Raw genomic sequence first — 24,030 nt, forward strand, 5'->3', positions numbered from 1 at the left:
TTACCATCTAATTAGTTTTTCCTCTCTTTTTTATTATTATTTTTTTAATTTTTGCTTCAAATTTCCATGAGCCAAAAAAAAAAAAAAAAAAAAAGGGAAGAAAGAAAGTTGGAAGAGTCACAGTTTAAATGAAGTTTTTATTTTATTTTTTTATTTAATTTGGCTAAAGTCATAATGTTTAAATTTTTGGTAAGACTGATAAATTAAAATTTATATAAAGTTAATGTTTACAAACCAATAAGTAAAACAACATTCGTCAAAGTGAAGAAATCTTTCCAAGGAAGCATGTAACTATAACAAGGGCTTTCCTTTAGTTTATTCGACTATCAACAATAAAAGCCATAGCATTTATCAACTGAAAAAGATGACTCTTTTTCTTAATGCTTATTGTTACCAAGTTTTGCTTTACATCTTTTGCATTGTTGGGTCAGATTTAGAAAGCTCAGCATACATGTCTGATATTGCTCTGGCAAAGTATTCCTTAGCTTGAGGTCTTTTTATCTGGCCAACATTCACATCTAAATCAGTACCAACCAAGATTTCCTTTGATCTTCTTCGACATCCTAAGACTACATTACAATGATCAGACAGTTATCCAAGGGAAGAAGGAATAGATGCTTTACCTTGAATGTTGGAGTCAGAAGGCCATTCTCTAGGGTAAATGCTTCAGGTACCAAAGTTACGGCTTTCGCATATTCAAAGCCTCTCAACTGCAGTTGTAGTAGAATCCATAAAAACAAATTAAGCATCTCATTGTAACTCGAAGGATAATAGGGACTATCTCATAAGAATGATTACCTGGGCCTCCCTCCCAATCTCGTCCATATCAGCCAGAACCGCAGCTCTTGCTCTTGGATCATTGCATAATTGTCCTACGTCTTCATACTGCACAAAGATGTATCAGAGTTTAGAAATATAAGAGTTTGAAAAACTTTCTTTGGATTGAATAGTGATGAATTATATGGGATCTTAACAGATTTAGGAAGGATCTACCTTGATGCCAGCAGATGAAGCCCACTCTTTCAACACATCTGGGTCCACTGCAATTATAGCTACCAGAGTGGCATTGAAGCTATCACCTAATTTTTATTTTTATTTTTTTCCATTTACAATAAAGAAAGAAAAGGAAGTTAGTAAATAGAGCATAGCTACAAAGTGAATAAAGCATAGCTACAACCTTTTCCGCTAGCCTAACTGAATCTCATTACCGTATATGAAACACTGAGAAACAAATTTGCATTTGGAGTAGACATTCTCGACCTTCTCAGGTGCTATATACTCTCCTTGTGCCAACTTAAAAATGTTCTTTTTCCTGTCAAAACCAGACGATAGAGTTTATTGTTCTGCCTATAAGTTTGATGGTAACTTAACAACAATCAATTTTCACGAGTAAAGAATAACAGAAAGAAAGGAAAAAAAATAATAATAATAACAATAAAATAAATAAAATAAAAAGGGTAACAACTCGCCTATCAATAATTTTAAGTCGCCCTCCAGGTAACCACAATCCTATATCTCCCGTATGCAGCCAGCCATCATCATCAAGCACTTCTCTCCTGTTCATTCAACTGACTCAATATTACTAATATATTATTGCTCTTAAAAAATTAATAATAGAATCACATGAGTGGTACGTTTGGACTTCATTTTTGTAATAGCCTTGGAAGATAATGGGACCCCTGACACAGATTTCGCCACGAGGATAAGGCTGATCCTCTGACGTGTAATTCATTTCAGGAACATCCACAAGTTTTATTTCTGAGAGAAAAGAAAAATGAGAGAAAAACAGCTGAAAAAGGAAGGAAAGTATACAGCAAGACGATGTCACAAGGTGACAACGAATTCACTAGATCCCTACAGGTCTTATAATGTTCATGATTTCCTTTGATAAGTTAACCACTCACCACAAGCAGTATTAGGGGATCCAACATGACCTGATAAATTGTCACCCTCATCCATTATGCTTATGATGCAAGAAGTCTCTGTCATACCATATCCTTCAAGTACTTGGCAGCCAAAGCACCTGCAATTTGTGGTAACAAATTGGTAAGAACTAAGAAATCAATAACAAAGGAGCTAAAACCAGAGCTTTGCATTCTGCTAGATAATGAACTTACACTCTCAAGAAGTCCATGACATCAGGAGACAATGGTGAAGCACCTGAACCCAAAAAACGGACACGTCCTCCAAGCTTATCTCTAATTTTATTGAATACTAATCTATCCCATATTGGAGATGATCTCTGGCCTGAAACAATTGAGGAACACTTGCTTCTAAGTACTCATGTTGTGTAACTTGGAAGGACTAAGGTTGTAGATCTGCAATCTGATTCTTTCAAATTATGTCTTCAATAGAGCGGAGAGGAAAATGCGAGGTAAATGGTGAGAAGGTTTAATTATTAGTTATTAGCGCTTTACCACTCATAATGGTGTGCTTCTTGGAATTGTAGGCAGCTTTGAATAATCTCTCCTTTAGAAGCCCAGAATTTGATACAGAATTTGTAATTCTATGATAAACAATTGTAATATATGAGATGTAAAGATCGTATAAATGCCATTTGAATATTTGTTTTAAGCAGTGACAAATATTATTACCCAGCATATATCCGATTGTACAACCGAGGAACACTGCAGAATAATGTAGGTCTTAGGACAGCTATGTCATCCATTAATTTCAAATTGTCCTGCAAACAAGACAACTTCTTGTATGAAGCTTGTTGGAAAAGACAGGTAAAAAATTTTTAACCTGGTTACAGATGCTATACTATAATACATTAAAGAAAACTTGCTCTTTTAACAATGTAACAATTTATCAACATTCATATGAACATGGGAATGGTGTTTAGGTTCAGTTAGAAGTGCTGGATGTTATTTCTCTTTCAGTGTTTATTAGTAACTAAAATCGATATACAAATATCTAGAAAGTAATAATAACTAGATCAACAGTAACCACCTTAGATCAAATTCTCAAATAAAAACAAGATCACTATAAATTATGCAACAAATATGCCTAGATATTTTAGACAGAAAGATTATTTGGAAGAGCATCATACCCCCTGGTAGAAACCAACAGCAACACCAGAGTAAACTGAGATTACTTGGTTGGTACGTTCATAGATGTGTGCCAAAGGAAGATAGGATATGCTACTGTAGAAAATAACTTGTATCAAAATTATTATTCTTACACTTTAACAATTGAATAAAACTTAATGTATCCTCCCTCTATAAACATATGTGGAACTCACACATCAGAGGGATAGAATTTGACTGCACGACTGAATCCAGCAGCATTTGCAATTAAGTTTCCATGTGTCAATACAACTCCCTTGGCATTTTTACAGGCGGAAAGAACATTTAAAGAACAGCATTTAGTAGACCATAAAGTATAGGAGGTAAAATTAATATGGCAGGACATTTAGTTGCACTTGCAAAAACTGAGAGCTGAAATCCATAAAGAGTATGATTGCCACCTTTGGTGTTCCAGTAGTACCACTTGTGTAGCATATGGTTGCAATATCTTCAGGTTTAGGAGGGCAAAATGGTTGCAGATTACTGCAGCCCTAAAAGAAAATCATCTATAAGGTGATTGATGAAGACTTTTCATGTAAATAAAGCATATTAACCTTTACACAATTAAAAGTAGGAAAAAAAAAAAAGAAAATGAATTAAAAAGAATATGTGAAATTGGATTTGGTACTTTGCAGATGATTTGCCATCTTGACCAATAATTAAAACTCTTAGTAGAAAGTGGACTCGAATATTTTATCATGTCTACAAGAGGCACTAAACGCTAGTCCCCTCACATTCAACGAGGAACAAATTATACAGGCCTTATATGTGCACAAACAAAGAAATTACCAAACCAGTGGGTCACCAGGAAATGGACCCGACCATGTATACCTTGCTAGCAACAACAAACAGTAATAAATACAGCAATGTAATTTAACTTCATTAGATAAAAAAAAAATACTAAAAGAGTGTACCTGAACAGTTAGTCTTGAATAGGATATAAGCTTCACTCCAGATGCAGATGGAAGGGAAGGCAAGTGTTCATCTATCCCTCCCACAACCTACGTCATGGAGGATGCAAGAGAAATACATACATATATATATATATATATATATTAGAAAACCAGAATATAAGTATCAGGCATTGTGAGCTTACACAAGAATTCTAGAGTGAAGTTTTATGAATACACACCACTATAATTCTTACAGATGGAATCTCGGACAAAAAGCTTAACATCTACAAGTTTCAGAAGAAGGACATTAGCACATGTTGCATATTTCTCATAAAAATAATCAATTTAGAGTAAAGATACAAAGGCAAACCATATTGTGCAAGTCGTTAGGCGAAATAATATGTATAATATAGAACATTCACAAAAAGGGAACCAACTTGGTAAAAAATCTATTGCCAGTGACATTTTTCACAATTCATAAGAAATTCTGATTAGAAAATAGATCAAGATCAAGTTGTTCCTACAAAAGTCTGCAGTAATAGATGTTTCAAAGTAAATGCCATTGATGGTGATGTAGAAACAAATTTTAAACTCACCGAATTCAGAGTCTGTGGCACACAGAAAATAGCTCGCACATCAGCATGGTTAACAACATACCTAACTGCATCTGGACCTACATATTAAAATATATACCTTCTTAAAATTTAGCTCAGCTAGCCAAACAAAGGAGAAAAAAAAAAAAAAAATTTGTTTAAATCAAATACACACCAAGTGTATCATACAAAGGAACTGAGATATACGAAAATGCTGCACAAGCATGATCCACAATCAACCACTCTGGTCTGTTTATGAAATAAATTCCAACGCAATCTCCCTGCAATATGACACTAGATAATGTAATCAAATTCTGCAGTCTTAAAACTATTACATCCGACAACAGTAACTGTTGAATCTTAAGTAAATAGAAATTACTCACTTTCTGTAGCCCATTAAACTGTAGGCCAGAACCTACTGCTTTGCGAGCGGTGCCTGCTTCTCCATATGTCATCCATTTGTACCTTCAGTTTCAAAGAAAAATGTTTACACTAATGTGAAAAATTATCATAGTGTAAAATCCACTAATTCTCAAAAATGCACTCACTCTCCAACACTTCCATCCGCCTGAACTCGAGTACCCAAGTATTTGTGGTCTCGGAAAGTTTCAACTGCATGTCTGTGTTCACAGAATTTTAACCAAGAAATTTTAATTATTCCATATAGTAAATTAGTTAAATTTCAAACGTTCAAGCACATAAAGTTGCATCAATTAAGTAATGCTAGAAAATTATACTATGTACGTCAATCAATATCAGACTTCAATATCCAAGGCGGATATTAATTCAGACAAGAGAAATAAGAATCCTCACACGAAGTTATCATGCAAAGTCCCAATTTCTGGGTGATCAGCAAATCTACTTACAAGCTGGAATGGAGAACGTGCAGATCTACAGAGAAACAACGGAAAAATTCAGTATACTTCATATCTACATAAGCAGCAATACTAAACTGAAATTGAAAGCGAAAAGTAAATTAAAACAGCACAATACCTATACACATTCCATTTTCCTGTTTGCAATTTCTCTGGAAGAACTACAGAGTATCCCTGGACTGCTCAAAAGTTGAGCCAAGGCATTTAATGATGATCAAAATCCAAATAACATAAGCGTAAATAATAATAAATTGTAATTATATGTGTAAAAAAGATAAAAGTCAGCAAAAAAGGTAGTAAAGGTGCATGTTCTTTCAGCCTCATGTTGTGAATATTCAAAAAACTTTCCCGAAAACAATGTTTTCAGTGCTGCTTTCAGAAAACCATCCTGTATCTGACAGCACCTGTTTTCTAGCAATGAAACTATAAGAATCACCAATCACCGCCTCACAAAACTGACAAAAACAGAGCAGCTGATGAGTTTTTTTTCTCCATATGTCACCAGCTTAAGCAAATCTATCTCTCAGATTTTAGATTTTACGGTTTCAAATTCTCACATACACAGCGACATTCATTAATTAGAGAACAAAAAACGAAAACAGAGATATAATAGTTTGTACCTTGAGCGAACTCTCCGGCGGTGATGTTAGAACGGATATGTGTTTGCGGATCATCATCAGATGTGTTGGGAAGAAGGTGAGACCGGATGGCTCGAAGACGACGTTGTGCTGGTGATTCCATGAGAGACGAAATTTTCTCGAGAAAATGTGGTGCGAAACTTTTGGTAGTCGCTGTGTAATTTTTATATTAGTAAGAAAAAAAAAAAAATGATTCCAACGAAAAAGAAAGAAGGAAAGAAAGAAAGAAAGAAAGAAAGAAAGAAAAATAATTGTAAAAGGAAAACTCACGCCTTTAGAGGTGGAATGGTGACGTGTAACGGTTAGGATAAATGAAGAAGCCGTTGTTGAGCTTGTCTCATGCTTCTGCCACTCAGCTCAGCTCATGTTGGCCTCTGCTTGTTTGCACAATACGCATTGCTTTCACTCTCTCTACTACATAAACACCCTTCCTTTTTTTTATAATTATTTTAAGATTAATCAATGCAATAATAAAATATATCATGTATTTATATTAATGGTACTAATATAATAAAAGATAAAAGAAACATATTATTCGTTACCACCGTATCTAACTTGTCATTAGATTTTTAGCATTAAAAGGATAAAAAATATATGTTGCTAACCAATCATTGCCAAATTAATAGCAGATTTTATTGATGATGATAATTAATGATTACAAATAAGGAAATCATTGGTGATAATTGCGGGGTGGTTTAAGGTTACATGGGGCCTTAAGCGAGAAAGGAAGGAATTATTGGAATTTTTATAGCTTGATGTAAAACAGATAATGGATTTATTTCTGAATCTTTTTCATAGGTTGATAAATAATTTGATAAGCCAATAATTTTTTTCTGTGTTTCAAAACACAGTTAATTAATATGTTATCTAATTGATTACGATAAATTGGATTAGATTTTGTAGTTCTGTTTTTTCCAACACCTCAATGTGACATAAGTGTGAAAGAATTTTAAGAATTAATTTTCCTTTTATAAGGGCTAAAATCATTTACTTTGGCTTTTTGACCCATGTTGTTTTAATGTTTAACAAAATACTTATAAAAAACAATCACACATTAAATATATTATAAAATATATGAATAAAAAAATAAAATCCCGTTTTAGAAATTGAGAGAAGAAATAAAAGATTTTGATGTAATTTCCTAAATTTCTCAATTTAGTTTGAATATAATGTTTTTCAAAAAAAAAAAATTTGAATAGAATGAAGATTTTTTATTTTTAGAAGTATTTGTTCATGTTACATCAAAGGAGAGGAATATGCCAAAATTTTTTTAAATATATATATATATATATATATATATATATATATATATATAAATATTCTTAATTATTAAAGGGAAAATTGAAAAATGCATTAAAGTAATTAAAATTATTTGCCTACAAATTAAGTTGGTCGAACGACTAATGTATTTATTGCAATTTTACCTTTTCAAAACTTGTTGAAATGGATCCACCAATTTAACACCTATACATCTATTTCACCTCATATAAATATTAGTCCTATTAATAAATATTAAAGGATACCAAATATAAATTAATAATAAAAAACTGACATAAATATTATTTTTTTTTTATTTTTTTAGTTTTAATATAATTCTAATAATCATTTATGAACCTTTTAATTAGGGGTCCTAAGTTTATATATAAATATATATATATATATATATATATATAAATAAATATGTATAATAATTTGGGACCCTAAGGCAATGGCCTTGCTGGCTTTACCTTTAAAGCCAATCCTGTATGATTGCTACTTATAACAAATAATAAAATTCCAAGATAAAATGTTTGCAATCAAAAATTTGCTTAAAAAGAATAAAAAATTTGCCTTTGGGAACATTCCAACCGTCATGTAATGATTTTAAGTTTTAATTCCATGATTCAATGACAAGGGGAAAAAAAAAAAAAAAAACTTAAAAATCAATACAAATCTTTTAAGACCTGTCTAGAACATAGAATTAGACTTGGTGAATTTAAGTTTATTGCAATTAGATTAAATTATTTTAAATTTAACCTAATATAATTAGAGTGAACTAAAGACAGTTCCAGTTTTGTATTTTAAATAGATATTTAATAGTCAATTAAATTTTATGCGTATTATAATAAAATAATTTTTTTTTTTTTTTTTGTTTTGGAAACAATTAGATTCAAACATAAGCTCTCTCTCTCTCTCTCTCTCTCTCTCTCTCTCTCTCTCTCTTTCTCTATATATATATATATATATTATCATAATTTATTTATCAAAATAAGCTTTACACATTTTTCGTTTTTTCTTTTGCAATAATACAAGCTCTATATATTATATATTAAGTGAGGGTTTTATCTTCTTTTTTTTATTTTTTTTTCTTTCTTTATTTATTTAATTTGTTTAATGAAAAGTAAGGGTTGTATTGACCGAAAGAGGCAGGCTAACCAAAAAAAGGAAAAGCTTGCCAATGAATCAACAGATAGCAAAAGAGCTTTTCTCCTAATCCATAATGTTTACAAAATCCATACAGATAAATCAGGGTTTAGGGAACCCTCAAAAAGAATTTCTCACAGCTCAATGACAAGCCAAATGGGCCAATCTATTAAAGGACTTGGGAATCCAAACAAACGACATACCATCAGGCATCAACTCAGCCACTCCAGGGATCACACAACTTTCTCGGAAAAGCATTTATCATCAAACAACAGATATATCCACACTCAAGATGACACAACCTTCCCTCAAGTCATGTCTTTGAACTTGAAATGTGTTTGTGGACCCAGCGTGAAGGTTATTCGAAGCTCGATGAGAAACAAACTTTTCAAATTGACCATTTAGCAGGTGCACTGCTTCTTCAAGGTTAAACATCTTCCTTCATGAATTCGAAGGTTTATGGCTCTACAAATAAACTCTAAAATAAGATATGCATACAAAAAAAGTCGTTAGCAGAATCGCAATGCACAGGCAAGAGTCAGGTTTTTATCCTTTTGACATCATCACTCACAAAATATTATTTAGACCAAGGAGGAAGGCTTGCTTTTACCAACTAAATAAAAATAAAAATAAAAGGTTTGTGTTGAATTGGACACTTATACACTATAAATATGAGACATTTAATGCATATTAGATAGTTTCCTTCGCGTTCAGGTTAAAATTAATGCACTCTGTTTGCTTTTTATTAAAAATTTGCAATTAATATGAAAGGTCAATCAAATTTGCAATTAGACGTATCCTTGTGAGTAAATGCACAAACACATTATTCACCAAAAAGAAAAAAAGCACAAACACATTTCTTCAAAATAGGGGAAAAAAAAAAAAAGGCGCAAACACAAGCAACAGCAATGTATAATAATTCAAATATATTATTATTATTATTATTTAAAAAAAATATTTTTGAGCTCTTACGAGAGTTCCTCTGTTCGTTTGTTCCTCTTTTTTCCTTTTTCTATCAATGATAGATAAATCCGCAAAAGTTAGTGATTATAATGATTCTATTTGCAATATGTGGTAATTATTAATTCACTGTCAAATTTAAAAATATATACCTTTGCTATTAACAATTACAAAAATGCTATTATTTAGCATAATTTTCCATCACATCAAATATGAATGACTTACCAATTATATATAAAATCATTTTGAATTGTATTTTAATAAAATATAAAAGATGTTAAGTTTTCATTATTATTTTTTTTTTGAGTGTCATCTGATTTAGAAAAACATATCTTTAAAAATTTATCTATAATGTTCGTTTGCTATTGTTTTTATATAAGATAAGATGCCATATTATTGATTAACAAAATTGGGGGAAAAAAATGGCAACGCATGAGCAGAAGATTCCATTCTATTAGTTAAACACCTGATTCAAACACTTATCCACTTTATCTTATCAAAATACCAAAATATATAAGTAATAAATAATCATTCAAGCCGGAAAAAAAAAATTGGTTATATATCCCAACCTATCACAGATTCACAATTTGAATTGAAAAATTATTAGACCTAATAATTAGTTTTTGTTTTCAATTTTTATTTTTTATAAATTATTATCCATGTACTTCTAGGTGAAATAATAATACTCCATAACCAAAAGGGCCCCATTACGCGGGGTTTCATAAGATAGTTTACCCGCGCGTTGAAGAGTAAAAGTGGGTAAAACCAATAAATGACAGTTAAAAAAACGGAGAGAGGCGATCTAAACAGAATCAGAATCACGATTCGATTAAATCTCGGAAGGAGGATTTTGAGAAAAACAAACAAACAAACGGTCACAGATAGAAGTCCTAGGTGGCATATATAAATATATAAATAATGTAATCTCAATCTTTCTTTGAAATTATCGTCTCTGTCAGTGTTTTTTTGGTGCCGTCTCACCAACGTAATCACTTACAAATACACAGTCCAGAAATACTCATTTTTCTCACTTTCTCACTCTCACTCTTTGTCGTTCAAAAGTCACACAGCAGAGGAGAGCTTCTGACTGACTTTGTCAGAGGTCAGAGCTTGATTAATGGCAGCGATAGGGAAGACGATCCTTGACTCCGGTTGGATTGCCGCCAGGTCAACCGTTGTACCTTTCAATGGTGTCCAGCTCACCACCACTAACTCTCCCTCTCTCGGCCCCGACTCTCCTTGGATGGAAGCCGTCATCCCCGGAACGTAAATCTCTTTTCTTTCCATTTCACTCTTTTTCTCTAGGTTTTAAGATAATTTCTTGTGCTTTTTCTGAATTGGTTTATTCGGCTTCAATTTCTCCGAAATTAATTGTGATCGCGGCAAGAGCTTTTATTTGATCATCAAATTTTGTTGAAATTCGATTTATGTTTTGACACTGTACTAGCTAGTTGATTAGAAATTTTGGGACATTTTTATTCTAGTCCATGTTTTTCCAACATTTCCTGTTCTTGCTACATTATCATCTTAGGGATGTGGATCAGTTTTGGCTAATGATTATTTTCTTGACAGAGTCTTGGCAACCTTAGTGAAGAACAACGTTATTCCCGACCCATTCTATGGTCTGGAAAATGATACAATTATTGACATTGGTGATTCTGGGAGGGATTTCTACACTTTCTGGTTCTTTACAACATTTCAGTCCAACCTGGTACGTGATATCCAATACATTCATGTAAATATTATGATGTTTGCTTATGTTTTGTGTTTCCAATGGAACTTCATTTTCTAATAGCTCCGTTTAAATTATTGCTGTATGGTCAATGTGTGTCCGAGTCAAATGATATCTAACAGATACTTTATCACTTTAAAGCCGCTGCTGGATATAAGATTAATTAAAATAAAATCGAAACCAAGAGGAAATTGAAGCAGTTTCTAGCATGATTAAAAAGAATCAGATTATATATTCTGGATAAACAAATTTATCTGTTTACTGATATTGTGACCTATTCCAGTCAGGTAGTCAGCACCTGGATCTGAATTTCCGTGCAATCAATTACTCTGCGGATTTATATATAAATGGGCACTACAAGGCCCTTCCAAAAGGGATGTTTAGAAGGCATTCTGTCGATGTCACTGATTTTGTGCGTTCTGATGGTCCAAACTTGGTTGCTGTTCTGGTTCATCCTCCAGATCATCCTGGTAAAATTCCTCCAGAGAACTATCAAGGTGGTGATCACGAGGTACATGTCTATTTCCATACCATTAGTTTTATTCTTTATCGAATGTACATTGTAATCCAAGTTGGATTGATGGCTTTTTTATATTAATTTTTAAACAATTGGATTCTTTGATTTGATAATATACATTTTTGTTTTTGTGTTAGATTGGGAAAGATGTTGCTACACAATATGTGGAGGGTTGGGATTGGATGTGCCCTATAAGGTGACTATTTTTGTTATGCTTGGGAGTATGTTTGTGTTTTTTGGCTTTTTTGTTGCAGTGGTGATATTTTCCATTTGGTATTAGATATAAGAGTAAGTGGCAGCATACTCATGATTCCTGTGTAAATTTTTAGTCATAACCAAGCAAGATAATGCAAGAATATCTCTCTAAGTAGCATTGTAGCTCATTGAATGAATATGGTTTGCAATAATATTGTTTATTCACTAGAAATTGACCTTATTTTCAATAATTTGGCAATGCATTTGAATGCTCAAGGATTGACTTACCTATCAGGAAAGTTTTATTTAGTTGTGGGTGGATTGAAATTTGGAATTGTTAATGTATATTAAATATTGATAATAATGCAAACTTGCAACTTTGGGAGAAGAAACAATCTCCTGTTTAAGTATTATGTGGTGGTAAAGAATACAACTATACAGTATCTTTGAATTTTACTCTCCCAGAATTTCTTCTTTTTCTTTATGCGAGAAAAAAATATTGTAGATCATATCTGTTACGAGAAAAATAATCTCTAGTATAATTCACCTTAATTTTTTCAGGGATAGAAACACTGGCATATGGGATGAGGTCTCGATTTCTGTAACTGGGGTGAGTTATTCCAAATGCTGATCTTCCTTTTATAAAGTTATCATGTGTTTAGCTCTCCATGAGATGATATTTCAAATTTTTATATTGTTTGCCTCTTATGTTTGAAGGTATTAATTATCTGGAGCATATAAAATGCCTGGAACTGCCCAGATGGAAACAGTTTCTTATTCCTTTAAGAGCGAGTAGTTATGCATTTCTAATGAGATTTATACTATAACTCTTTTGAATTCGAAGAATTATTAACTATTGCTAAACTCCATCACATGTTTATTTGTTAGACATTGAATGTTATAATGACGATGCACATTCTATTTCATGCAGCCAGTAAAAATAATTGATCCCCACTTGGTTTCAACCTTCTTTGACAATTATAAAAGGGTATATTTGTATTGTACTACTGAGTTGGAAAACAGAAGCAATCAGGTTGCTGAGTGCTCCTTGACCATCCAAGTGACGACAGAGCTTGAAGGAAACACGTGTATGGTAGAGCATCTTCAGACTGAACATGTGTCAATCCCTGCTGGATCAAAGCTGCAACATTCTTTTAACGAGGTTGGTGATAGATTGATCGTATCCATACTTTTAGGAGGAAGACTGGATTGTATTATGTTTTATGCAATGAATGTTTGAAGATGGAAATTTAAAGTATGTTGTGTCTACTAGTTGTGGCTATTAAACTCCTGTTCAAGTGCTAAATAATACCAATTTACAGCTCTTTTTCTACAAGCCAAATTTATGGTGGCCTAATGGTATGGGAAAGCAATCCTTGTACAATGTTGTCGTTACTGTCGATGTAAAGGGAAATGGAGAATCTGATTCATGGAGCCATTTATATGGGTTCCGCCAACTTGTTAGCCATATTGATACTGCCACTGGTGGAAGGTACAGTATATATGTTTACAATTTGATTATTTTCAACGAAGAATTTTTAAAATGTTATGCATTTTGGCTGTGTAGGCTTTTCAAGGTCAATGGACAGCCTGTTTTCATACGTGGTGGTAATTGGATATTATCAGATGCATTGCTACGACTTACAAAGAAGCGTTACCAAACCGACATCAAATTCCATGCAGATATGAATTTTAACATGATGCGTTGTTGGGCTGGTGGATTGGCTGAAAGACCAGAATTCTATCATTATTGTGATGTTTATGGTATCTTGGTAATATCTCTCTCTGCATTGCTTTGGATTTTGTGAGTGGATTCTTGGCTGGGTGTTATGTAGGGGTAGTATTAACTACACCTGAGTTGTTTTATTTAATACAGTGATACCTCTTAGTTTGGCAAATTTAGTTTCGCAAAATCTCCCTTGCTGGTTGAACACTGGTTTGCATCATGGTGGTTCACTCTTAACTTAACATCAACATTTTTAAAAGCTTGTTTTACATAGTTACATCAGGCTGGAACTTATATCTTAACTTTGCAAAAATCCAGCTTGTGATTCTATTTTCCCTATGTTTTATTTATATGTATTCCTAGACCATGAGCCATAAAGTTACTTGGTTATGTTGATTGAGATTGCTGAGGATTTAACTTTTTTAGGTCTGGCAAGAGTTTTGGATTACTGGAGATGTTGATGGACGAGGTATTCCAGTGTCAAATCCAAATGGTCCCCTGGATCATCCACTTTTCTTGTTTTGTGCAAGGGACACAGTCAAGCTTCTAAGGAACCATTGTAGTCTTGCCCTTTGGGTGGGTGGAAATGAACAAGTTCCACCGAAAGACCTCAATGCAGATTTAAAAAATGACCTCAAACTCAATCCTTATTATGAAAACATACAAAATGAAAATAACAAGTCTGCTGAAAATTTTTCCCCTCTGAAGTTTGATCCAAGCAACTATCTTGATGGTACACGCATTTATGTTCAAGGATCCTTGTGGGGTGGGTTTGCAGATGGGAATGGTGGCTGGAGTGATGGCCCTTATGAGATCCAAAATCCTGCAGACTTCTTTAAGGATACATTTTACCAATTTGGATTTAATCCAGAGGTTGGTTCTGTAGGCATGCCTGTTGCAGCTACCATCAGAGCAACAATGCCTCCAGAAGGATGGGTGATTCCATTATTTAAGAAGCTCTCTACTGGTTACACAGAAGAAGTTCCAAACCCAATATGGGAATACCACAAGTATATTCCCTACTCTAAACCAGGCAAAGTCCATGATCAGATTGAACTTTATGGGCTTCCAAATGATCTTGATGACTTTTGCTTGAAGGTAAAACAAATTTTTATCTTATTTAGGTATGACTATCAGTTTCCCATTGGTTTATATTTTGACTTGTTTAATTTATAATCTCAGGCTCAACTAGTTAACTACATTCAGTATAGAGCTCTATTGGAGGGCTGGACTTCCAGGATGTGGACTAAATATACTGGTGTTTTGATTTGGAAAACAATGAACCCTTGGACCGGTCTCAGAGGACAATTTTATGATCATCTCCTTGACCAAACAGCAGGTTTCTATGGCTGTCGCTCTGCTGCAGAACCAGTCCATGTCCAGCTTAATTTGGATACATATTTTATTGAGGTATACGATCTGAAGTATATTAATGGTTTGGAATCTTGAAACTTTACGAATATTGGATGTCAAAGTACGAAATTATGGTATAATTATTGTCTAATGATTCATTTTCATGGTGTACGCAAATAACATGTTATATACAAGGTATGAGACTTTGCAATAATTCTCTCTTTTTGTTTAAATAGGTTGTTAATACCAGGTCAGAGAAACTATCTGATGTAGCTGTAGAAGCTGCAGTGTGGGATCTGGACGGAACATGTCCATACTACAAAGTTTTCGAGCTCTCAGCACCTCCAAAAAAAACCATTTCCATTGCCGAGATGAAATATCCAAAGTCTAAAAACCCAAAGCCAGTATACTTTCTTCTTCTCAAACTCTATAGGGTTACAGATTATGGAATTTTATCTAGGAACTTCTACTGGTTGTATTTGCCTGGTGGGGATTACAAGCTGCTAGAGCCATACAGGAAGAAACAAGTACCTCTCAAGATTAAATCCGAGGTTTTTGTTAAAGGATCAACCTATGAAGTTCATATGAATGTGAATAATGTATCTGATAAACCAAAAGCTGAAACTCTAACCTACCAGAATAATTTCATTGCAAGGCAAAGTGATGATGATTTTGATATGTCATCATTGGAACCGGAATATAGAAGAATAGATGACAATCATAGAACTGGTTTATTTCAGAGGATTTGCAGACGCCTTAGTGGGGAACCTCGTGGTTCAAGGCTTACTGAAATAAATGGTTCTGCCAAAGGCGTTGCTTTCTTTCTTCATTTCTCTGTTCATTCATCCAAGACAGTCCAAAAGGAAGGAGAAGACACAAGAATACTTCCTGTTCATTACTCCGACAACTACTTTTCGCTGGTGCCGGGTGAGTCTTTGCCTATCAAGATCACTTTTGAAGTCCCTCCAGGTGTAACCCCTCGAATAACTCTTAAAGGCTGGAATTACCATGGTAACCATCCCATTCATTGAGCTTGGGTAAGACTAATTCTTTTTTCAACATTGGAGGTCAAATAATAATGCATGGTATTAGTATATCTTAAACATCAACCCTGCCCCATGTTGTGTTATTTTCCCCTTCTCTTGTGGCTGGAAGATAGAAACCATTGTATGGAATTGTCATTGTCATGGTTTTACTTTTTCAGAAACATTTCTTGCAAATAGGTTGTTCATTTATATTGTGGGACTACAATGTCTTCCTCCGTTCCTTAGGCGCATTCATGTGCTGACAATCGGAGTTTATACAATGTTAATCCAATTCTTTGGCAGGCTCTTGATGAATCTCATATGAAGTTATAATTTGGATTCAGATACATTTGTATGAGTGCGCCGTTTAAGATGGATAATATCTTAGGGCCCATTTTGAGATTGTGAACTGGAGTAGATTAAACTATTTTAAATATCTTCAACAACAATTTTAAATGGTGTAATCTATAGCATTCCAAACAGGCTCTTGATGACATATGCTTAATGAATACCTTCTTTTTTTCTTTTTTTTGTTTTTTTTGGTTTTTTGTTTTTTGTTTTTTGTTTTTTTCCCCGTAATCGAAATATATTTATTTTTCCGTGTATTTTATGAAGCCAAAGAACATAAAAAACATGGAGGAAAAAAAAAAAAAAAATACATTAACACTCACCCTACTTGAAGATGATCAAAAGCTTCTGAAGTTGATAGGTTGTAGTCTCTGGCTTTGCAATGCTACTATTATGCAACCAATAACCATTATGATTATTTTGTGTGTGTTTTGTATAATAATTGGTTGTATGGTTTAAGTGAAAATTAGGCTCTTGTCTAGCTAGATTTCTTTTTGGCTATAATGTCGTTTGGCCTTTGAGACGCCTATAAAAGACAAATATATAGTAATTAAAGAGGAGACAAAAGAGAGCAACTATCAAAAACACCAAATTTAAAAGTATTTCAAATTGTTTATAAAACAAAATTCATTTTGATAAGCATTTTTTCTTTCGGGTTTTATAAGTTACGATTTTATAATATTTGAAAAACAGTTTTCATAAACAACAGATTTATATATATATATATATATATATATATAAAATTATCTTTTTTCCATGGCTTTTATGTATAAAAAGGAAATTAACTTTTTTCCACGGCTATATTTTATGTAATATAATCAATTCGATATTTCTTTCTCTTTGTTTTTAATTTTTTTGTACAAACGAGGATAGATTATTAATCAGAATTATTTTCGATTGAACGACTCTAATTGCACGAGAATCTCGTTGTCGTTGCTTTTATCCAATTCAAACCGTTTGGCGCCTGAGTACTCCATCCTCATTTCATGGATGAAACCCAGTTGGGTCTTCCGCAAACTCAAAGAGCCGTCGCCATCTTGGGTTTCCTCTCTCCTCTTTCACTTCAGGACCGGGATATGCCAAAACCCATCTTTAGAAACCTCCAGATTTGTTCTCGACCACGCAGAAGACATAAGCCTTCTCATCTCCATTTGTGGAAGAGAAGGTTACGTGCATCTGGGTTCTTCCCTCCATGCTTCTATCATCAAGCACTTTGAATTTTTTAACCTTGATAATCGGTATGTTCCCCGCGATGTCATTGTCATTTGGAACTCGCTTCTCTCCATGTACTCCAGATGCGGCAGATTATTTGATGCCGTTAAGTTGTTTGATGAAATACCCATGAAGGATACAGTTTCCTGGAATACAATGATATCTGGGTTTTTAAGGAACGGGGAGTTTGATGTGGGTTTTGGGTATTTTAAACGGATGCGCCAGTTGGGATTTCATCGGTTTGATAAAGCCACTTTGACAACGATTTTGTCGGCCTTAGATGGACCGGAGTTTTGTTACCTGAACAAGATGATACATGGTTTAGTTTTTTTGAATGGATATGAGGGGGAAGTTACGGTGGGAAATGCTTTGATAACATCGTACTGCAAATGTGGGTGCTTTAGTTCGGGGAGACGGGTGTTTGATGGGATGTTTGAAAGGAATGTCATTACTTGGACAGCTATGATTTCAGGACTCGCACAGAACGAGTTTTATGAAGAAAGTTTGAAGTTGTTTGTGATGATGCGCTGTGGAACATCCGAGCCAAACTCTTTGACTTACTTGAGCTCGCTTATGGCATGTTCTGGTCTTCAGGCATTAAGTGAAGGACGCCAAATTCATGCACTTTTATGGAAACAGGGAATTCAATCGGACTTGTGCATTGAGAGTGCATTGATGGACATGTATTCAAAATGTGGTAGTGTGGGAGATGCATGGCAGATTTTTGAGTCTGCAGAAGAACTTGATGAAGTTAGCATGACTGTTATCCTTGTGGGATTTGCACAAAATGGGTTTGAGGAAGAAGCTATCCAAATTTTTAAGAGAATGGTAAAGGCAGGGATTGAGATCGACCCAAATATGGTTTCAGCAATTCTTGGGGTTTTCAGTGTTGATACTTCTTTAGGACTTGGGAAGCAAATTCACTCTTTAATTATCAAAAAGAACTTTGGTTTTAATCCTTATGTCAGTAATGGCCTTATCAATATGTACTCCAAGTGTGGGGAGCTGGACGAGTCTGTGAAAGTCTTTAATCGGATGCCTCAAAGAAATTCAATCTCATGGAATTCTATGATTGCAGCTTTTGCTCGTCATGGGGATGGCTTGAGAGCACTACAATTGTATGAAGAGATGAAATTGGAAGGCGTACAGCAAACAGATGTTACATTCTTGTCTCTGCTTCATGCTTGTAGCCATGTGGGCTTAGTTGAAAAGGGCTTGGAGTTTTTGAATTCCATGGCTAAAGATATTGGAATAAGTCCAAGGGCAGAACACTATGCTAGTGTGGTTGACATGCTTGGTCGGGCAGGACTTCTCACTGAAGCTAAAAGTTTTATAGAGGGATTACCTGAGAAGCCTGGTCCACTTGTTTGGCAAGCATTGCTTGGTGCTTGTAGCATTCATGGTGATCCTGAAATGGGTAAATATGCTGCTGAGCAATTGTTTTCGGCCACACCTGAGAGCCCAGCACCATATATTTTGCTGGCCAATATTTATTCTTCTAAAGGAAAATGGAAAGAGAGAGCAAGGACTATCAAAAGAATGAAGGAGATGGGGGTAGCAAAAGAAACAGGTATTAGTTGGATAGAGATAGAAAAGAAAGTCCACAGCTTTGTTGTCGGGGACAGACTGCATCCACAAGTTGAGATAATTTATGCGGTTTTATCAGAACTGTTTAGACTCATGACAGATGAAGGATATGTGCCAGATGAAAAGTTTATACTGTATTATTTAGATCATGATGGAAAGACATAGCCAATGGCTTTCATTTTCTTTAAATTTTTAAATCCAAATGGATTGAATTTATGAAGAAAACAAGTATTACCGTAAAGATAAAATGTTCCTAGATATGGGTTTCTTTCTCATTACCACCAAAAAAAGCTAAAGACTTGAGAACTTAATACTTGTTTTCCCAGATATCAGCATAAGCACATCGAATTGAACCTTTAATGCAGCTAGCAGAAGATATATGGAAGAATAACTTTTCAATAAAGACCCAAATTGACTGACAATATTGTCCCGTTTAATCTTTTTCAATGACCAGCCATAAACGTGTTTAGAGTGTTGAGTAGGGAGGGTTGCTGTTGCTGTTGAATCTTTAAACAAAAAGGAGGGACTTTTAAGTTGGGTTGGAGAACTCAATTGAGCAGAAGTAAAACTCATTAAACAGCGTAATAGGCTCTTTCAGTTGCGACTATTCATATGCTTGAAAATCCTCTGTCTGGCTTTTGGCTTTTTCACTGCTAAAAAATCTTATGCTGTTGTAATAAACTTCCACAGAGCATCTATTTGGTAGCTTTTCTTGGCAGACTCACTGACTCAGCAGATGTGGCATGGAGGTTATTAAGAACTTAAGGGAAAGTCTTGTTCAGATTTCTATAGCTAGTTGGTCTCCAAATTTAAAAGTATATTGAAAAAGTTCTCGGAATGTGGTCCACCACACGAGAGGAAAATATGAAAGTATTATCCATCAGAAGAACATTAATGATAATGAGATGATAATGAGATGATAAATTGATCTGATATGATACTTTTAAAACGTGGCATGAAAGGAGTTGAAGTAGTACCAGCTGACCTGGTACCACCGCTGCATGCAAGATTTTCTCCAAGTCTTGGAATCTTTCCATTATTAGTTGGCAACGGTCAGCAGACACACCCATTAAACCAGTCAGGGAAAATATTTTCTCCAATAAATATCACACCTAATTGAAGCCCATATCGTTTTCCCATGGATCTGGATAAGATTCACGACCAAGGCTCAGCCTGACTTTTCAAACCACCCAATCTGCTCAAATAAATGCAGTTCCATTGCATTTATTGCAGTAGTATGACTCCAGAAACCTTTCTCAAAGCACAATTTTAACAGTATTGTAGCAAAGTTTAATGGAATGAACAATTCTAAGACTGCAAGCTTTGCAAACTTTTATCTACAGCAGGGTCTATAAAGGAAGAACTAGCTAGAAAGAGAGACAGACAGAATCTGAAGAGAGAATGTTACTCAACCAGAAGCATATACTTCTCTTTATTTTATTTCTTCTGCCATCAAGTAATGCATTTGACTGTGATGAGTATACTGATTGCCAGACGCTTCTTCAATTCAAGAAAGGCATAATAAGTGATCCCTTTGGTCATCTCCAAGCTTGGAACACGGCCAATCCCTTCTGCAACTGGACTGGAGTTACATGCCACCGGTATCTTCAAAATCGGGTTATAGCTCTTGAACTAATAGACATGCACTTGCAAGGAACTATGTCACCATTCTTGTCCAATCTTTCTCTGCTAACCAACTTATCACTGCAAAGCAATAGATTCCATGGAGAAATCCCATCTTCATTTGGAAAACTTCCGGAGTTGGTATATCTAAATATAAGTAGTAATAATCTTCGAGGTGAAATTCCAGCTTCACTACAAGGTTGTCAAAGCTTGAAAAGCATTGATTTGGTCTACAACAATCTATCAGGGGTCATTCCTGAGGAAATCGGTTGGATGAAGAATTTGACATTGCTAGCACTCTCAGAGAACAATCTCACAGGATCCATACCATCGAATCTGTCGAACCTGACAGAATTGACACAACTAGAATTGGCTGTCAACTACTTCACTGGCAGTATCCCACCACAGCTTGGAGCACTAAGAAAGCTAGAGATTTTTTATTTACATATGAACTTCCTCACAGGACCAATACCTGCAGCTCTAAGTAACTGCACTGCGTTACGTGAAATATCACTGATTGAGAATCTATTAAGCGGAGAGATCCCTTTAGAGCTTGGTTCCAAACTCCAAAACTTGGAGAAGTTCTACGCTTGGAATAACAGGCTTTCTGGGAAAATTCCAGTTACCCTGTCCAATCTTTCTCAGCTGATATTGCTTGATCTCAGTGTCAACAACTTAGAGGGGGATGTTCCTCCAGAGTTGGGGATGTTAAAGAACCTTGAGAAACTTTATCTTCATTCCAATTATCTTGGTAATAGCTCTGGTAATTCTTCCCTCAGTTTCTTAACAGCTCTCACTAACTGTTCATTTCTGAAGAAACTGCACTTAGGTTCATGTCTCTTTTCTGGGAACTTGCCAGCTTCTTTAGGTGCTCTATCAAAAGACCTGTTTTTCTTTGATCTTAGGAATAACCTCATAACAGGAAACATACCAGAGAGTATTGGAAACCTAAGCAACCTAGTTAACTTAAACCTTTCATATAACTTCTTGGCTGGACCAGTTCCTGCTTCCCTTGGAAGGCTTGGGCAGTTGCAAAGATTAAGCTTGTACAGAAACAGAATTTCTGGGCCAATTCCAGATGAGATGGGGCAGATGGCCAACCTTGGATTACTGGATCTTGGTGCTAACTTAATCAGCGGATCAATCCCACCCTCTCTGGGTAATCTCTCACAGTTGAGATATCTCTACTTCTCACAAAACAGTCTATCAGGAAAATTCCCAATTGAGCTCACTCAGTGTTCTCTTCTTATGCTGCTTGATTTATCTTACAACAACTTGAATGGTCCTATTCCTGTAGTGATCGACCGGCTTTCAAAATTAGCTCTCTCACTTATTTTGTCAAACAACAATTTTGAAGGACAAATACCAGAAACTATCGGAAAGCTGACATCTGTACAGGCAATTGACTTTTCTAAGAACAAGTTTTCTGGTGCCATACCCACTCCAATTGGAGGCTGCATTTCTCTGGTGTATCTGAACTTGTCTCACAACAGGCTTGAAGGTCCTATTCCAAGGCCGCTGAAACTAATTACACATCTTGAAGTTTTGGACTTGGCTCATAATCAGTTAAACGGCACTATTCCCATCTGGATAGGTGATGAACAAGTGATCAAGAATCTTAATCTATCCTATAACAGATTATCAGGAGAAGTTCCAACTACTGGAACGTTGACCAATTACAATAGGAGTTCATTCCTGGGGAATGTGGGGTTGTGTGGTGGCTCTGCGATTATGGGATTTCCTCCATGTGAAGTTCAGAAACAAACACACAATATAAGGAAAGGGGTATTGTATGCAGTCGTAGCAATTGGAGCAAGTTGTGTGCTTTTTCTTTTGGCTGCCGTTTTTGTTTTCTGCTTCTTCAGAAAGAAGGATGAGAAACCAGATGAAACAATGGTTACATCAGTCTCGGGTCATGGACCTCGGGCTTATACTCAAAGGGAACTTGAAATTGCAACAGTTGGGTTCAACGAGGCCTGTCTCCTTGGTACAGGCAGCTTTGGATCAGTCTATAAGGCAGACATAGATGATGGAAAAACTACGATCGCAGTGAAGGTTTTGCGTGGAGACATTAGTCAGAGTTACAAACTCTTAAAGAGGGAGTGCCAAATACTGTCTGGAATTAAGCACAGAAATCTGGTTGGATTGCTAGGATCAATCTGGACTTCGCAGTTCCAAGCTCTTCTTCTCGAGTTTATACCCAATGGGAACTTGGATCAGCATCTTTATCCTGGTGGGTTGGAGGAAGAAGGCTGTAAGTTAACACTGAGGGAAAGAATGTCAATCGCTATAGATATCGCTAATGGCCTGGAGTATCTTCAAGAGGGTTGTCCAGTTCAAATTGTACATTGTGATCTGAAACCGCAAAACGTGCTTCTTGACAATGATATGGTAGCTCACGTAGCAGATTTTGGAGTTGGAAAGCTCGTTTCAGCTGACAAACCAAAAGGATATGTTAGCACAACTGGTTTTTTACGAGGATCAATTGGTTATATTCCCCCAGGTAAACATCTAATTATTTAGATTTGAGAGCACTTTTTAGTTTTTATCATACAAAGTTGCAAGTATGCTCATAAATTCTAATCTGTACATTTGGTCAAGATAGTTCAGCTAACAATTGTTGTTGCTCATAAAAAAAACAGAATATGGACAAGGGATTGAGGTATCAGCCAAAGGGGATATATATAGCTTTGGTGTTATGCTCCTTGAGATGGTTACAAGAAAGAGACCCACAAGTAACATGTTCACAGATGGACTTGATCTAAGGCAATGGGTAAGATACGCATTACCAGACCACATTTTGGATGTCGTTGATATCACACTAAAGCAGGAGGCAAATTTAGGAGGCCAAAATGACACAGTTGGTAGTCTACATAGGCTTGAGCAATGCTGTATACAAATGCTAGATTTAGCAATGATTTGCACAGATGATAACCCACAAAATCGACCGACTGCATCTTCTGTTGTACAAATGTTGGTGAATATTTGGAAAAAAATGGGGTTCAAAGCTTTGTCCGTGTGCTTTTTTTGGTAATGTAATTGTATGTATTGATGTCTACTAGTTTGTAAATGACTATGACAGTGTTTGGAATGGAACATTTTTATATGTAGAGAGATGCTGACAAATATGCAATGCAAGATGTAAATATTTGATTCAAGAAAAAAAAAATATATATGTATATATATATATTATATTTATTTTGACAATTTAAATGTATTTTTGCAATTACTTCCTTGTGGATATTATTAGCTACTCTTCCCAGTCCCACCGAATAGCAAAAA

The 24,030-nt window shown here is 34.9% G+C and overlaps 3 protein-coding genes across 7 annotated transcripts; 2 read left to right on the plus strand and 1 right to left on the minus strand.

Moving 5' to 3' along the window:
* Positions 1-172: 172 nt before the first annotated feature.
* On the minus strand, positions 173-6,487 carry LOC107411986 (long chain acyl-CoA synthetase 7, peroxisomal). 5 transcript variants are annotated; one of them, XM_025070382.3, is made up of 24 exons: positions 6,338-6,487; positions 6,050-6,220; positions 5,548-5,608; positions 5,368-5,445; positions 5,103-5,174; positions 4,938-5,019; positions 4,730-4,835; positions 4,558-4,634; positions 4,201-4,245; positions 3,983-4,069; positions 3,470-3,559; positions 3,245-3,324; positions 3,053-3,143; positions 2,595-2,683; positions 2,418-2,506; positions 2,118-2,247; positions 1,905-2,023; positions 1,635-1,758; positions 1,470-1,556; positions 1,209-1,312; positions 994-1,079; positions 799-885; positions 624-710; positions 173-501 (listed from the first exon to the last, which is right to left on the minus strand). In XM_025070382.3, exons 2-24 carry the CDS (start codon positions 6,168-6,170, stop codon positions 406-408), a joined length of 2,088 nt encoding a protein of 695 aa, XP_024926150.2. In that variant the 5' UTR covers positions 6,171-6,220; positions 6,338-6,487; the 3' UTR covers positions 173-405. The 5 variants fall into 5 exon arrangements, with proteins under 5 accessions (XP_024926150.2, XP_015875162.2, XP_048325075.2 ...); XM_016019676.4 differs by having other exon boundaries at positions 3,053-3,146; positions 6,338-6,486; XM_048469118.2 differs by lacking the exon at positions 4,201-4,245 and having other exon boundaries at positions 3,053-3,146; positions 6,338-6,486.
* Positions 6,488-10,382: 3,895 nt separating this feature from the next.
* LOC107412022 (mannosylglycoprotein endo-beta-mannosidase) lies at positions 10,383-16,321 on the plus strand. The gene is made up of 11 exons (XM_016019719.4): positions 10,383-10,696; positions 11,003-11,141; positions 11,446-11,673; positions 11,817-11,875; positions 12,436-12,484; positions 12,806-13,036; positions 13,197-13,366; positions 13,442-13,646; positions 14,027-14,698; positions 14,783-15,010; positions 15,190-16,321. The coding sequence occupies exons 1-11, from the start codon at positions 10,548-10,550 to the stop codon at positions 15,982-15,984; spliced, it is 2,925 nt and encodes a 974-aa protein (XP_015875205.2). The 5' UTR covers positions 10,383-10,547; the 3' UTR covers positions 15,985-16,321.
* Positions 16,322-20,137: 3,816 nt separating this feature from the next.
* LOC125418137 (probable LRR receptor-like serine/threonine-protein kinase At3g47570) lies at positions 20,138-23,862 on the plus strand. Its single transcript, XM_048468733.2, has 2 exons — positions 20,138-23,251; positions 23,391-23,862. The coding sequence occupies exons 1-2, from the start codon at positions 20,527-20,529 to the stop codon at positions 23,780-23,782; spliced, it is 3,117 nt and encodes a 1,038-aa protein (XP_048324690.2). The 5' UTR covers positions 20,138-20,526; the 3' UTR covers positions 23,783-23,862.
* The last annotated feature ends 168 nt before the right edge of the window (positions 23,863-24,030 follow it).

This window comes from Ziziphus jujuba, chromosome 10 (assembly GCF_031755915.1).
Source record: "Ziziphus jujuba cultivar Dongzao chromosome 10, ASM3175591v1".
Classification (NCBI taxonomy): domain Eukaryota; kingdom Viridiplantae; phylum Streptophyta; class Magnoliopsida; order Rosales; family Rhamnaceae; genus Ziziphus; species Ziziphus jujuba.